At 42.8% G+C, this 14918-nt stretch overlaps 1 protein-coding gene across 1 annotated transcript in view; it reads right to left on the bottom strand.

Moving 5' to 3' along the window:
• Positions 1 to 10477: 10477 nt before the first annotated feature.
• Positions 10478 to 14918, bottom strand: part of ZBTB11 (zinc finger and BTB domain containing 11) — a 30815-nt gene continuing 26374 nt past the window's right edge. Inside the window, exon 11 of the mRNA XM_090058398.1 lies at positions 10478 to 14165. Coding sequence (XP_089914524.1) covers positions 13639 to 14165 — 527 coding nt within the window. The 3' untranslated portion in view covers positions 10478 to 13638. The remainder of the gene's footprint in view (positions 14166 to 14918) is intronic.

The following is a 14918-nucleotide window of genomic DNA, read 5'->3' as shown; positions in this document are numbered from 1 at the left end:
AATCTATAACAGCTATTTTGTCTGAATCTTGGGCTCAGCCTGTCAGCATCTGGACTGAAGGGGGGAAAATACGTATTTGCCAAGTAAGTGAGCCTGCATTCCAATTGTCTTCAGAATTCAAAGTAGAGAGAGATGTATCTGCTTGTGTAAAAGCAGTGAAAGCTGTTGTGTGTAATGACAGAACCCAAGCCATTGCCACTATGGAACTACTTTTTTTTCACTCAGTGACTCTTCTCTGTTTTGGTGAGATTCATCTTCCACACATTGGTTTTTCTCTAGGTGCTGCTTCATTGGAACTTGCTTGGTCCTTCAGATACCTTAAGAGAGATTTTTGGAATAGAGTGCCAGATTCAGGATGGCTTTGTTCCCACTCTGAAGAGATGCTTTTCTAAGAGATTTCGTTCTTTCCACCTCCTGTAAACGAGGGCTTCTTTCACTAGTAATAAAAAGACTTTTAGCCCTTCGGACAGTTGTTCCTAGTGTTTCAAACAAGGTACAGAGATCCAGTGCTGTCTCTACCACATAAGATGGGAGATAGGAACTAGGTTGACTTTGTGCTGATCCTCTTCATAAAATAGGTGGTAAAAGACTGGTGGGACTAGCTACCTGCATCAAAGATGACAAGAAGTGCTTTTTTAAATACATAGGGAGCAAAAAGAAGGTACCGGGTAACATGGGGCCCCTGCAAGACACATTAGGAAATGTGGTCATCACACCAGACGACAAAGCTAACCTATTTAATGACTTCTGTGCCTCCATTTTCCTGAGCAGGGACTGGATCAGCCCCCTCACTGAGCCCCACTCAGGCCCCAGGGAAGGTGCACCTAGGCCAAGGGTCAGTGAGGATCTAGTCAGGGAACTTCTGGAGGGACTGGGTGTATTAAAATAAGCTGGTCTGGACGATCTCCACCCTAGATTGCTGAGGGAATTAGCTGAGGTCATTGTGGGACCCCTGGCACAGCTTTACGAGCACTCATGGTGCTCTGGTGTGGTGCCAGAGGACTGGAAGAGGGCCAGTGTGGTTCCCATCTTCAAAAAAGGGAGGAAGGAAGACCTGGGGAACTATAGACCAGTTAGTCTTACCTCGATCCTGGGGAGGCTTTTTGAGAGAGTTATTCTGGCACATGTCCACAAGGGGCCAGCAGGGAGATTATGCTCAGGGGCAACCAACACAATCATTAGAGGCAGGTCCTGTCAGACCAACCTGGTGGCCGCCTATGACCAGGTCACCAAATCCTTAGATGCAGGGGTAGCAGTGGACATAGTCTTCCTGGACTTTCAGAAGGCCTTTGACACTGTCTGTCACTCTGTTCTCATTAAGAAACTGGGGGACTGTGGTTTTGACACCTACACAGTCAATTGGGTCGCCAACTGGCTAGAGGGCCGCACCCAGAGAGTGGTGGTGGATGGGTCATTTTCGAGGGAGGGATGTGGGCAGTGGGGGGGTCCCCCAGGGCTCAGTCCTCGGTCCCACACTGTTCAACATCTTCATCAGTGACTTGGATGAGGGGGGTAAAAAGCACCCTGTTCAAATTTGCTGATAACACTAAGGTGTGGGGGGATGTGGGCATGCTAGAAGGAAGGAATAGGCTACAATCAGACCTAGACAGGTTACAGGGTGGGCAGATGAGAGAAGGCTGGGATTCAACACCAACAAGTGCAAGGTGATGGACCCAGGGAGGAAGAACCAGCACCATCCCTACAGGCTGGGAAACTCCCTTCTTGCCAGTGCAGAGGCAGAAAAGGATCTTGGAGTTGTCATTGATGCCAAGATGAACGTGGGCCAGCAGTGTGGGGATGCAATCAGGAAGGCCAACCACACCTTGTTGTGCATCCACAGATGCATCTCAAGCAGGTCCAAGGAGGTGATCCTCCCCTTCCATGCAACACTGGCCAGGCCGCAGCTAGAGCACTGCATCCAGTTCTGGGCACCACACTTCAGGAGGGATGTGGACAACATGGAGAGGGTCCAGAGGAGGGCCATTCACATGATCAGGGGGCAGCAGGGCAGGCCCTATGAGGAGGGGCTACAGGACCTGAACCTGTTCAGCCTACACAAGAGAAGGCTGAGGGGAGATCTAGTGTCCTGTTACAAACTAGTCAGAGAGGACCAGCAGGCATTGGGGGAGTCCCTGTTCCCCCGAGCACTACCAGGAGTGACCAGGAATAACTGTCACAAGCTGGCAGAGGGTAAATTCAGATTAGACATCAGGAGGTGCTACGTCATTGTCAGGGCGGCTAGGATCTGGACCCAACTTCCAAGCAAAGTGATGCTAGCTCCTACCCTGGGGGTCTTTAAGACAAGGCTAGACAAACACGTTGCTGGGATTGTTTGACCCCAGTACTCTTTCCTGCCATGGCAGGGGGTTGGACATAATGATCTCCTCGGGTCCCTTCCAACCCTACTACCTATGAAACTATGAAGAAAGTTAGTACCATGTGATATTTAAGCTGGGACCAGAAATCTGATAGCTGCAGATAAGTTAGGCTGATTCTTTGTCCTCTGCAGGATCAGAGTGGAAAAAGTGCATGTCAGCACCAAACCCTTGTACCAGAACAGATGCCCTCTCTATTGCTACAGGCAGATGCATTTATTTCTGCAAGATGAAGCATTGGTCTGGGTACTGATGCTGCCACACTTGTCTCTCCACCATTAAACCTTGGATAGTCTTATTTTCCTTTCCTATTACTGAAAGGCCAGTAACAACTCCCAACATACTTCTCTTCCTACTTTCATATAATTTCCCTTACTTGAACTACCCCAATTGGCCTCATGATCACTACCAGGAAGAGAGAGTGAGTGAGTGAGTGAGTGAGTGAGTGAGTGAGTGAGTGAGTGAGTGAGAGAGAGAGAGAGAGAGAGAGAGTGTGTGTGTGTGTGTGTGAGAGAGTGAGTGAGAGAGAGAGAGAGAGAGAGAGAGAGATATCAGGGTGGGGGGGAAATGCAACTTTCTCATATTTCTTTGCCAAGGTGTCATAGTTCAGCTCTTTCTCAGTGTTCACCATCGAGGTGGTGCTAGAATCCCTAGGAGTTCCTAAACAGAAACCAAGCAATGCTGAAAACTGCTCCTCCCCCTTATTTGAGGGGCTAGGACCTATTTAGCTTATGTTGAGTGACTCATCTGGTTTGTGTGGGCATATCCAAACTAGCTGCCCCAGAGGTAGCATGAACAACATAGTTGTTAACTGTTTTAAAACTCTCCTGGACATCTAGATAAGCGGTTCTCAACCTTTTTTGTAGCAGGACCCATTTGTAAACATTAATGGCCAGTCCTGACCCAGTGCCCCGGGGGGGGGGGGAGGGCAGGGAACACAAGGGACCCCTAACAGGCTGGAACCTGGAACTCTGCCAACCTGAAAGGGAAAAGCCATAGTTTCCCATGTTGTTCTCCTTCAAAAGGAGAATTCATTTTCAAAGTTTGTTTGCAACCCTTTCATATATTTTTGTGACCCATGGGTTGAGAAACACTGGTCTAGTTGAATTGTAGCCTAGCATTCCTACAGGCTGTATTTTCAATGTAGTGGCACTGGCCGATGGCTTATAATGCAATGTATGAAGTATCTTTTACCTGTAATCAATGAAAAACAAAAAACCCAAACACTTTCTGTAAAGAGCCACCGGTGGTAAATTGAAAAGCCACTTGTTTGGCATTGTTTTGTAGACGTGTCACAGTGTTCTAAACTTTTCATTTCTTCAGACTCTTAGAAGGTTCCCTACTACAGATCCTGAAAGACAGCTGTTCTGCCATGCATTTTATCAGTAGCCAATGGATGTACACTCATTTGCTCTCCATTGAAAAACAGCCAGATGGGGTTATATGCATAGGATGATTCTCTGGTTTCTTCACCAGTGGACTACAGATTTCCTAGGCACACACTTTTTCGATCATCCAGAAGAAATATCCAAACTCTACCCCAGAACAGGTTCCCTTGAAGGTGAAAGTTTTGTTTTCTGATCACAAGAGCTTCTCTTGACTCTTTTTCTTATCCTCGTAATACCCAAGATCATGAAAATCAGGGCTGTGTAGTCACAATTATAGCCTCTTATTGTTGAGAAGATTATCAAAAAAAATTTAGATGAATACATGAGTGAGTGAATGAATATACCCAGCATACCCAGTCTACTGAGAAAGCACCCTTGAGGAAAACAAACAAACCATCTACAAGAAGGTAAGGAGCAAGCAGACACCTTGTCTCCCCAGTCTTAGGATGTTGTAAATCAGAGTAACTCCTTACCATCCATCTTACCATCTGCATATCTAAGTTTTACCATACATCTGCATATCTAAGGCACAAGGTATAGTTGTCACAGGCCAGCTGGGCACTGTGAGTATATCAATTTAGTTGCAGACTGACTGAGCACTGCAACTTTATTAGCCACTGGGCCTTTTGGTTCGGGATTGAGGAGGTGATGTTGGAACAGAAAGAAATGGCAAATTTCACTTACAAAAAAAGAATGAATTTTACTTATGACATCAAAAGATATAGTTTGCATATATAATAGTTAATAAAAGGTTAAGCTAATAAACAGACAACATAACAATACAGATTAAAATTGACAGTGATAATAAAACAGATAAAGTAATTAACCAAGAGTTCCCACTTGGTTAGTAACTTATCGATAAGTTAAGTCACATCTGTAAGAACTACTTCACAGTCAGGGCGGCTAAGGGAAGTGGTGCTGGCTCCTACCCTGGGGGTCTTTAAGAAGAGACTTGATGCCTACCTGGCTGGAGTCATTTGAGCCCAGTTTGAATCCTGCCCAGGCGGGGGGGTTGGACTTGAAGATCTACAAGGTCCCTTCCAACCCTACTTCTATGATGCTATGATAGTCCCTCCATTAGAAGATGCATGTCAAGTTGAATCAGCCAAGTCAGATGTCTCTGAACTGGGCTGCCCAAAGGAGAACCAATGGAAGCCCCTCAGTCAGGATCTGGTCCTCACTTTCACAGGGAGTAAGAGAGATCCATGGGGGTATGGGACAGCAATGACCCTTCTGTTCTGTCCTTCCCAAGGGTTACTTTGACGTGCGTGTTCTTTTATATCCTAATTATGTTAATTTTTTAGTTATATAGCCATTCATAATATTACTTTATAGCTGTTATCCTATGGGGTTAAAAGGTGTTATAAATTATTATAATAAAGTTACTGCTCAAGCTTGGGTTTATCCAATAAGCAAATTGCAACACAGCATCTTCAGGTTTGAAGTTAACATTACCCCGCCTAAGTCCAGCCCCTTCAGAACTCTCTGAGTATGCTTTTTTGAGATGTTCTTTCTTGAAGTGTACAGGATAAGCTGGGCAGTTGAATCCAGTTTTTATCATTATCAAGGCTAAATTCTGAGCAAGAAAGATTAGGTCAGCTAATTTCACAGCTATAGCTTTGTCTTTGAGGCCTAGTCAGTTCCACAAACAGTTAACAAGTTACATTTGCCAGTTACAAAAATACAAGCTTCATATTAGACAAAAGTTCCAAGTGCCTCCAAGCAGCACATATTTATTGCTTATTAATTTCCTTGGTTCTGGCCATCACAGTAGGTGACTAGAGTCAGCTCAACAGCAACAAGGTGAATGGCTAAGTGCGTTTTCAGGGGCACTGCAGCAAAGTCTGCCTAAACTAAGTATAAAAGGACAGTGAAGACCAGGCCCCGACAATGTTGTATGCCAACCACATCAACTCGGGAGAAAATTACCAGCCTACCTCCCATAAGATCATAGTTTCCAGAGGCACCGCAACGGCCATTGTGACGGAACCTGAGCACCAGTGGATTAGCCTGTGTGTATGTATGAATGATTTTAGAGAAAGCATTGCTCTCCCAACTTGATGTGTGTGTGTCACTCAGTAAAGATCTTGGTTGCTGAACCCGTGCGTTGGTCTTTCATCCAAGATTATTGGTTCACATATTACTGGCATCTGTCCATAAAGCAGATTTCTCCTGTTACCCTGCCAGACTAATAAGCTATTTTTAGAATGGGGGGGCTGAACTTTTTCCAAAAAAGTTTGCACTGTCACCTCCTGGTCTTTGCATCTTGTCAACTTGAGAAGTTGTGTCCTCTATATTTTGTGTATGTCCTGCTTCTTCCAGCTCAAAACATAGTCTTGTATTTTAATAATTGCTGGCAGGAGTGGGACTTTCCCAGGTTGTTCCTAGCTGAAGATCAACTGATTGGACTTTGGTTTGTCCAAGATAGCCCTATCCCTGATTTGTGTGGTGTGAAGGACTGGAGGAAATGCTGGAAACATAAGCTAAAGCAGTGAGCATTTCCCCAGGGGAGCAATCTTCCATCTAGATCAGCAAGGGAGAGAAAAATCACAGCAGCAATGAACAGGGCCTTCAGCTATTGATCAGCCTCCATGCAACGGAAGGAAGTCTACTAGAGAAGTGCTAGGACAGCAGGCTCCTAGCATGTAGTTACAATTGGACCATGAAAGTCCAAAAGGCTAGCTATTGACATTTACAGTCTTACTAGTTTAAGTATCTTACGTTTCTCTCTTTTGCATAAACAGGGAAACATCCAAACTTTTATAGTTTGGAATTTAATGTTTGAAGATATGGTTATGTACATGTATTGCCACCCATAGACAGCAGCCTCATGAAGATACCCATTGAAACATTTAAGAAACTTAATCCATCATGTGTTAGTAGATTTATGCTTTTGAATTTACACTCATCAGTGGTGGGCTGAATTACAAAGTCTCTGGGAGTGTGAGCAGGTTCAAAAGGAAAGACTGAGCTATCAAAGTATTTGCTTAATAAAAGGAGGTATGACTGTACCCTAGACATACATACACTGTCTGCACCTCTAACTAGTACAGGTGCCAACAGCAGCAGGCACAAGGGAGCACAGGTTAGCAACAAGCCTGGTTGCAACACCTCTGTTTGTATCTAATACTGCCTATATTCCTAAAACTGGGGCTCAAACTGTTACATAAAAAAGCTTTGGGATTACTATGGAGATTATCTTCTCCCTAGTCTGCTACTCAAAACCCCTCTGGCAAGAGCAATCCAGAAATAGGGCTTCTCTTACTACAGCAGAAGCATCACTGATTCTGGTACCCAAATTGCTTGCTGATACTGGCACTAGGCTAGCAATTCTATGGCACAACGTTGACAAAACTTAAATCTGCTTCCTGATTAATGCTTTACCCTTCAGTTAATCAGCAGTGCGTGGTTTCTCTGGTCCAAGAGAGCTTGGCTACACTGGAGTACAAGTACTAAACCTAAAACAACCAGGATTTCATACTTTTCCTGTGGCAAGAGTACTGGAAAACTGGAATCTCCTTAATAATAGTTATTGAGATGGCAGAAGAAAACTTAAAACAGGTGCCAGATCCTACAGTGCTGAACCCAGCAGGTTTTCTGACTCTTCTCCTTCAACTAGACTAAAGCTTGTGTTCATATAAATCGGTATACCATTGCACATCCTGCACTTCTATGGGCTATAGGCACACACAGCTCTCACTTGGTTGTAAAGGGCTACAGTGCATGAGGGAAGGGCTCAAGGACTGGAAGAAGCAACAGCCCTGTAGGCATCATTCCCAAACCACAGGGCAGAAGAAATTCTGGTTTCAGTTTTTTTTCCAGGCGTGACCAACATTAAACCAATTAAAATTTAATTGGTCTTTGAATTGTTCTGCATGGTTCCTAATCAAGTAACTGTGTACTTCCCTACCAAGCAGTATGAGCAACTCTAGAAGTCAGCGAGCACTTCAGGGCTCTTGGCGCCAGTCAAATACCTGAACTGTCCCTCAAGAATTCAGATGAACAGTACAGTAACTGAAAATAATTAATCAAGTGTTAACATGGACAAAACATTCATGAATTGCCAATGCAAGCTTTGAGGCAGGAAGCCTACCTGGTACTTATTATAGGCCTACAGCCTCAAATAGCCAATTGACCCATCCCTCAAGCCAGAAAAGGAGATGACTTTGAAGAACAAAGTCCCCAGAGACCAACCTCAGCTATGATTGTCACATAGCTCAAAAAATGCATCCAAACCTTCAAATATTGCAATAGAAGTAGGGGCCTGAATACAGCCACCTATGGCACCTTTCATATTGCCTAAGTCATGCTCTACAATCAAGTTTCATTGTGTTGAAATGAGAAAGATAGTGACTTTTTCATACTGTAAACTGACATGTCACATGCTCAGATTCAAAATGCAGCTGGTAAATGAAAGCTGAAACTATTAAACCTGCAATCTTCCTTAAGGAAAAATGCTGCTGGTTCAGGGTACAGGCAAAAACATTAACTTTTTTCTAATAGATCTGGGGCAGGGATTGTTATTTACCCAGCATGGTAAATGCTACAATAAGAGTTTCCAGCAAGTGTGGTAATTCTTGTCCCCATTCCTTCCTTCCTCCTGCTCCTTATGGATACTCAACTATACACCAACTCGTAAAAATAATGTCTGTTTGATTCTTTAATGGAATATCCACTACAGAATAAATCCCAATGAAGTCATGCTTCTCTGCCATGTTTTTATTTCAAGCAGTGCCATGTTTAGTAGTTCACTGCTGACCATTCTGAAATGGAACTAATATACTTGTTCATTGGTATTGGTATACTGGCAAATTAGAATGGGGACTGTCAAAAGACTAGCAAGGCAAGGAACAAGAGATACAAGTCTTGTCTAGTCTCCCCCTCACATCATAAATAAAAATTATCTTTGGTTTTACCTTAAGCACTTTTTATCCTCTCTCCCAGTGCTTCAATTACTCGTTGGATACCAAACAAGTCTCTACCACTTCCTATTTTTTGGGGTGCAAGTGTGGAAGGAAAGTTCCTTATAATCAAAACTTTGACCTGGCCAACTTCTACAATTTCAGATACCTATCAAAAATAAATAAATAAATAAATAAATCCAGCACCATGGTCAGCATAGTTTGCACTAAAACTTTCAACATGTTGTTGTTTCAAGCGTAAATAAAAATTAAACCATGTCAGCTGGGCTGCAGAGAACATACAGTGATACAAACTCCTAATTCCAAGCTCCCTTCGTAATTTTAGTCATCAACAGGGATCCTGGTTTTCTATTTAAAAAAAAAAAATCTTGACTTCTCTGATTAAAAAACCTAAAATCCACAATTAAAATGAAACACCACTGTATGTACGTATGTATCAATTGAACACAAAGCTTTATTTCTATATTTACAATTTTAAAGCAATTTGGAAGTCTACCAGTCCCTCTATCACTATGATAAAATTAACTCTAAGTTCCTATAAATCTTGGTATTTAATTTTGGTTTTTTTTATCATGGAAAAATCAGAGCTCCTCCTGTCCCCTTCACTCACCATGAGACAGGTCCAGGCCCCTCACTCCGACCCTGCCAGAAGGGTCCCCCAGCTGCCAAGGCTACAGAGCCAAGAACCCAGGCCCACAGCCCCCTACCCTTCCCTGCAGTGCCCGAGCCCTGGCTACAGCCTGCGGGAGGCAGCAGCTCCTGCAGCGGAGCAGAGCTTGTAGCCCAGCTCCCCCTCCCCCACAGGTGCCACAACCAGGGTGGAGCTACTGGGGGCAGAAGGGGACAAATGCAGGCTTCCTGCTGCAGGCTCAATCTCCCTGCCTTGCTGTCCTGCTCTCGGGGCCTCGTTGGCCCAGTGGGTGAGACCCAATGCGGCTGTGCAAAGCAGGGCTGGGTGGGGAGGCTTGTGCTGCCACCGTGAGCCAAACACCACCATAGCAAGGAACCTCCTGTCCACCTGATAGTAGCAAGGGCACAACTTCATGTCACCACCCAGCCCACAGCACAGATCTGGGGGACACGTGCTCCCCATGCCCCTCCTTGGGGGGGTGTGCAGCAGCAGGGAACCAGCTCCCCCCTCCCCCCAGATAAGCCTCCTGTGGCCCTGTCCCACTCCCCGCAGCCACCCATTCTGGTCCTGGGCCCCAAGCCCCAAACTGGGCAGCAGCCCTAGCCCCAGCCCTGCCCAACTCCCTCCCTATAGGGGCCTCAATCCCAGCTCCTCCTCCCGACTTACCTGCAGAAGCTGCTCTCCTGGCTGCCTGTCAGGTAGGTGTGTGTGCGTGCATGTGTGCGTGCATGACACCCCCTGCCTGACTGCTCTCGTCCCATTCCCACCAGTCCCTTGCAGGCTGGAACTCTGCCAGCCTGCAGATTGCTCTTTGCAAGAGTGGAAAATGAGCACTTCTCCATCAAAAAGAAAAATCTGTGTTTTCCTCAGTTAAAAGGGGAACTCCACATTTTCTTCTGTTTTTCCCTGGGAAACAGAAAACCCAGATTGCTGGTCATCAAAAAAATAGTCTAGAACCTGGAACAATAGCCTCACCACTCTTCATTTTGAGGGCTCATCAGTGGCACCCTGATCTCATCAGATTATTGAATATCTATAGTGATTTGCTGTGATTCACATTATTCATATCCAATTACCTGCGTACAGTCCTTGCATCGGGGTGAGAGAGAATCAATTCTGAAACATGCTCAAGGGGTGGAAAAAAGTTGCTCAAAAGAAAAATTCATGGCAAAGCTGTTTATTTAATGACAGAAATAACCATAACTTTATACATCTAACACCAAACAGACCAGTGGAATGTTCAAATCCATTATATTCACAGGAGCTTTGTAGGAATACTTTATAAACAGACCATTTCTCATGAGCCCCGTTAAAAAAGAAATTTACCTTCTACAATCTCAGCTGCGTGTGTACAGTCTGACATCACAAACTCTGCAGAGCCTTTTGCACTCTTAAGAACTGTATTTTGAAAAAAAGTTAAGGCAACCTCACAAATCCAGGAAGAGCAAAGCTAAGAATAACATTCCCTTCTTACCTCATGCCATCCTGAAAAAAGTAAGGCACAATAATGTGTGTTGAGAAAAGGGCATCATGATCACTGATATTCCTGGCTTGATTTTGTTTGTGGAATAACATTTTTGTAATGTTATTATTTGATTGGCAGGTTCTAAAACCAATTCATCAAGTTTCATGTTTAGAGTAGATATTAAGGTTTTAAACTGAAATTAACAACTCTTTTTCCTCCTTGCCCGTAGGTTGTATAGATAAATAAATAAATGCACCCAAGGATTAAGGTGCTAACAGTATTGTTTTGTAAGAGAACACGCTAAATATACAACTGTAAATCTAGCAATATTTACAAGGGGTTTTCCTGAATGTTTCCTCACCACATTATCAATACATAATTGTATGCAAGTTACAAATATTGAACAAGTTTTAAAGTTTACCTAACAAGCTAGTAAAATCTTTTTCACATTATAATGGCTATAAGAAATATTATGCTTACCTGTTTTCAGTTGATAACAAAATGGACAGATAGCTCCCCAGTGCATGTCCATAATGTTTCTGTGCACACAAATCTTCAGCAACTACAGCTAGCAGTATTTTTTTCAAGTATACATTTTATTCTGGTTTTACTCCATATTTAGAGAGAGCCACAATTATAAAGGAGGCTGCAAGACGTATGCAAGTAATAGACTGTTTTTTGCTCTGTTAGAAGACATTCTGACCTTTGGAATACAGTGACCTACAGCTCAATTTTGAACCAAGGCAGGAATTCAGATTAAAATTAGTTATTGCTTTTGAGAGAGAAACATTCCTAACAGCAGTTTACATGCCTATGAAACCTAGAGCAATGGTCTTTACAGCTTAGTAAACTGAGAAGTTCAACTGGTTATGTGAAGTAGAGTATTTACAGAAACACTAATTCAAATAAGCCAGCCATTTTGACAACGATTTTGCTACACGGTTTGTTCGACTGAGAGAGAAAGCCAGTCTTGTGGGTTGATCCAAAAAGTTGCTATATAATCAATCTTGTGAGACTATCTAGCAGGGGCTGGTGGTTTTGGCTTCTTTTGGGGCAATCTTTTAAAGATGCTTCAAATACTACATCTTTGAACAAATTGTACCTAGACTCCTAAGTCTGCTTTAGTCCCCAACCTAAACACTCTCAATTTGCATTTTGCAGACACAGTGTATTGTAACACCTCTCAGGCTGAAATGAATGTAAAGAGCTAATTCAAAAGGCAAGACAAAGTCAGCCCTCTTCAAGCATGTGCCAAATCCACTTTTTTCTCCGGTTGTACCTTAGCACTCAGTGACAAACCATGTATTTCACTCAAATGCTTTAGTTCTGTTGCCTTCTCCTTATAGCAGTGCTTTACTAAAAAGTAAGTTTCAGACATACTGAGCACATAACACTGCTTAATACAAATTAAACGGACAGGCAAGCATTACTGACCATGACAGTAATTTTAGCAAGCATGAAAAATAGATGCAAGTGCTAGACAAAAGAAGCTTGTGCTTCCGACAAAGCTATAAGGATTCAGTTCATGAAGAGATACCAGCAAAAATATTGCATAGAATTTCTATAGTATTAAAACAGCTTCCCTTCAGTTTAATATATCCTTGATTCAGAAAGGTGATGCAATGCATGACGGTTAGGAGCCTGCCCTAACAGAGTTTTCATTTAACTGCATTGCAATAAGTCCTTCGGAGATTTTCAGCCAGGCTGTAACAAATCTGATTTGCGTGTGATCTCACAACACTTATTCAACTCCGTTCTGACCTGGCCCTCCCCTCATGTAAGAAGTCCCAAGTGTCCAGTGAGACCAATTAGCCACAGCTGGCTGAAAACCAGATCAGAAGTAGTTTAAATTTCTTCGGCATATTTTTCACACCATTGCCAAAAGAAACATAACCAATTACATTTAACTGTTTTCTCTGTGGAAATTTCTGTTAAACTGAATACAAAGCTTAGACTTTATCTACATCCACCATAGTTTGCCTGCCTTGGGCACATCAAACAAAACAGAGGAGCACTTTATTAACACAATTAAGTAATAAAATAAGTCCCTTATTATAAGTGAAGAGCAGTTACATCCTACTGTACTCATGCAATTAACTGCTCTTCACTGGGACTAAGGAGCTCATTATCACTGCTTGGCTTGTAGTCTCACAGACTATTGTTTCCAGAATCTTTAGGTGTACAACCTGTTACACACCGACTTCAATTATTTAGGCTAATTTTGCAAAATTCCTGGATACACTTTAGAGATTTATACACAATTATCAAGTCTCCCCAAGGCAAAAGAACCCAAACGCAACACTTCAAGCCCTTCCCAGGGAGTAGCGCGTACTTCATGGTGCAGTCTAACATCCTCCGATCTGGGGAGTAAAAAGAGAGGACAGAACCTGCCACTGAAAAACCATTCACTGACCTTGATGAAATGCATTAAAACAAAGGCAAAAAGCTAGTGAAAGGGTTGTACAGTTCTAGTTTTTTTAGCACAATTTCATTGTAAAAATTAATTAAAAAATTACATGATACTAACTGCCATTACACAGGAAACATTTTATTTTTAGACCTTTTTTGTACTAATTGACTATGACCAGTGCTGAAATCTTAGTCTTCAAACCCTTGGTCCACACACTGAAATATCTGGGGTTTTTGTTTGTTTGTTGTTGTTTTGTTTGGGGGGGGGGGTCTTTTTTCTTTTTTGTGATACTTGGATCAATACCATTTTGCAACTAAGATATTCAATATAGCAATTCAGTGTCTGAAAGTTACTCTCTTATTGTAAGCCTCAAATCTTCAGTTAATATTTAGCTCATTACACATCATAATGCCACATGAACTTCTTGCTTTCCATTACAAACTCAGTTCACTCTGTCTCTGTAACATGGGCCACTTCTACTTCTACAGTTTCAATGGCTTGTGTGACCTCAGCCATTTTTTGTCCTTGCTGTTGTGCCAATACATAATTTACTACCTGCATGATACTTTGGTCAGAAAGGGTGGACACTGATGTACATTCCTCAGTCGCTGCAACAGCTTCAATAGCTTCAAGCGTTTCTCCTGTCACTACCACGGTCTCAATCTCCTCACCACCCACATTAATCTCAGTTTCTTGTTCTTGCATGTCTGCTGCTAATATACTGATGGCATGTTCCACCTGTGTCCCTTGGTTATGAAACTGAAGGGTGTCCTTTTCCAGCATTATTTTACAAGGTACATAATCTCTGTGGAACTTGGTCATATGCTTTCGGAGTGTCCGAGCATCTATGTAAGCTTCATTACACACAGGGCAGATGTAGGGTCGCTCTCCGGTATGTGTCCTGACATGGCGCTTCAAGGAACGTGCATCAGCCCAAGCTACTCCACAAGTCAGACATTCAAAAGGCTTCACACCTGTTTACAAAACAAGAGCAGGAAAACCTCACTGGATTTTGTAAGCCTGTGTAAGTGACAAGAAATTGCCCCCAGGAAGAACAACGTTATAAAAAAGGTAACCAGGAAACTATTTGCATTTCAAGAGGCTATAGAGGTCAATACAACCTCCCCCTCATAAAACTTTTAAGAACCTGTTGTCCTGTTCTACCGGGGGGGGGGGAAACGGACGAGGAATAACCATTTACTACAGTTAATTTTGAACTGAGAACTCTGCAAGGGAACAGTCTCCTAAAACATATTGGTAAGTGCCCAATTCTGCCTTCAAAGTCAAGACTGAGTGCTTTTGGAAATCCTATTCTGAGTGTTACTGAACCCAATAAAAGTCAAGAGCCACTCTGTTTTGCCTAGAATGATATTACACAACATCTAGTGTACAGCCACAGAAGAGAGGTTGGAAAGGAGAGCTGAGAGGCCCACTGCAGGAAAAAAAATGCTTTTAGTTTTCTCCTGAAAAATCTCCAAAACTGGTCCCACAAACCCTCCAGACAAAATATCCGCTTTCAAAAAAAAGTGTTTCCTGATGTAGCGTCAATGATTTTTCATTCTGAGACAGTTCCCTTAGACACAATTCTAGTCCCCTATTTTTATTCCCTATTTTAAAATAGTGTGGTAACAAATTTAAGTCCAGAAGGAACACACAACATTTCAGAAGTTTTCTAAATATTTGAAACCAATATTGTAACTGTGCCCTCCCCCTCTGAAAGGTTGTGC

The sequence above is a fragment of the Crocodylus siamensis genome, chromosome 1 (genome assembly GCF_052110815.1).
Source record: "Crocodylus siamensis isolate JL-2025a chromosome 1, ASM5211081v1, whole genome shotgun sequence".
Taxonomy (NCBI): Eukaryota; Metazoa; Chordata; order Crocodylia; family Crocodylidae; genus Crocodylus; species Crocodylus siamensis.
This window is presented reverse-complemented; position numbering and strand designations above follow the sequence as displayed.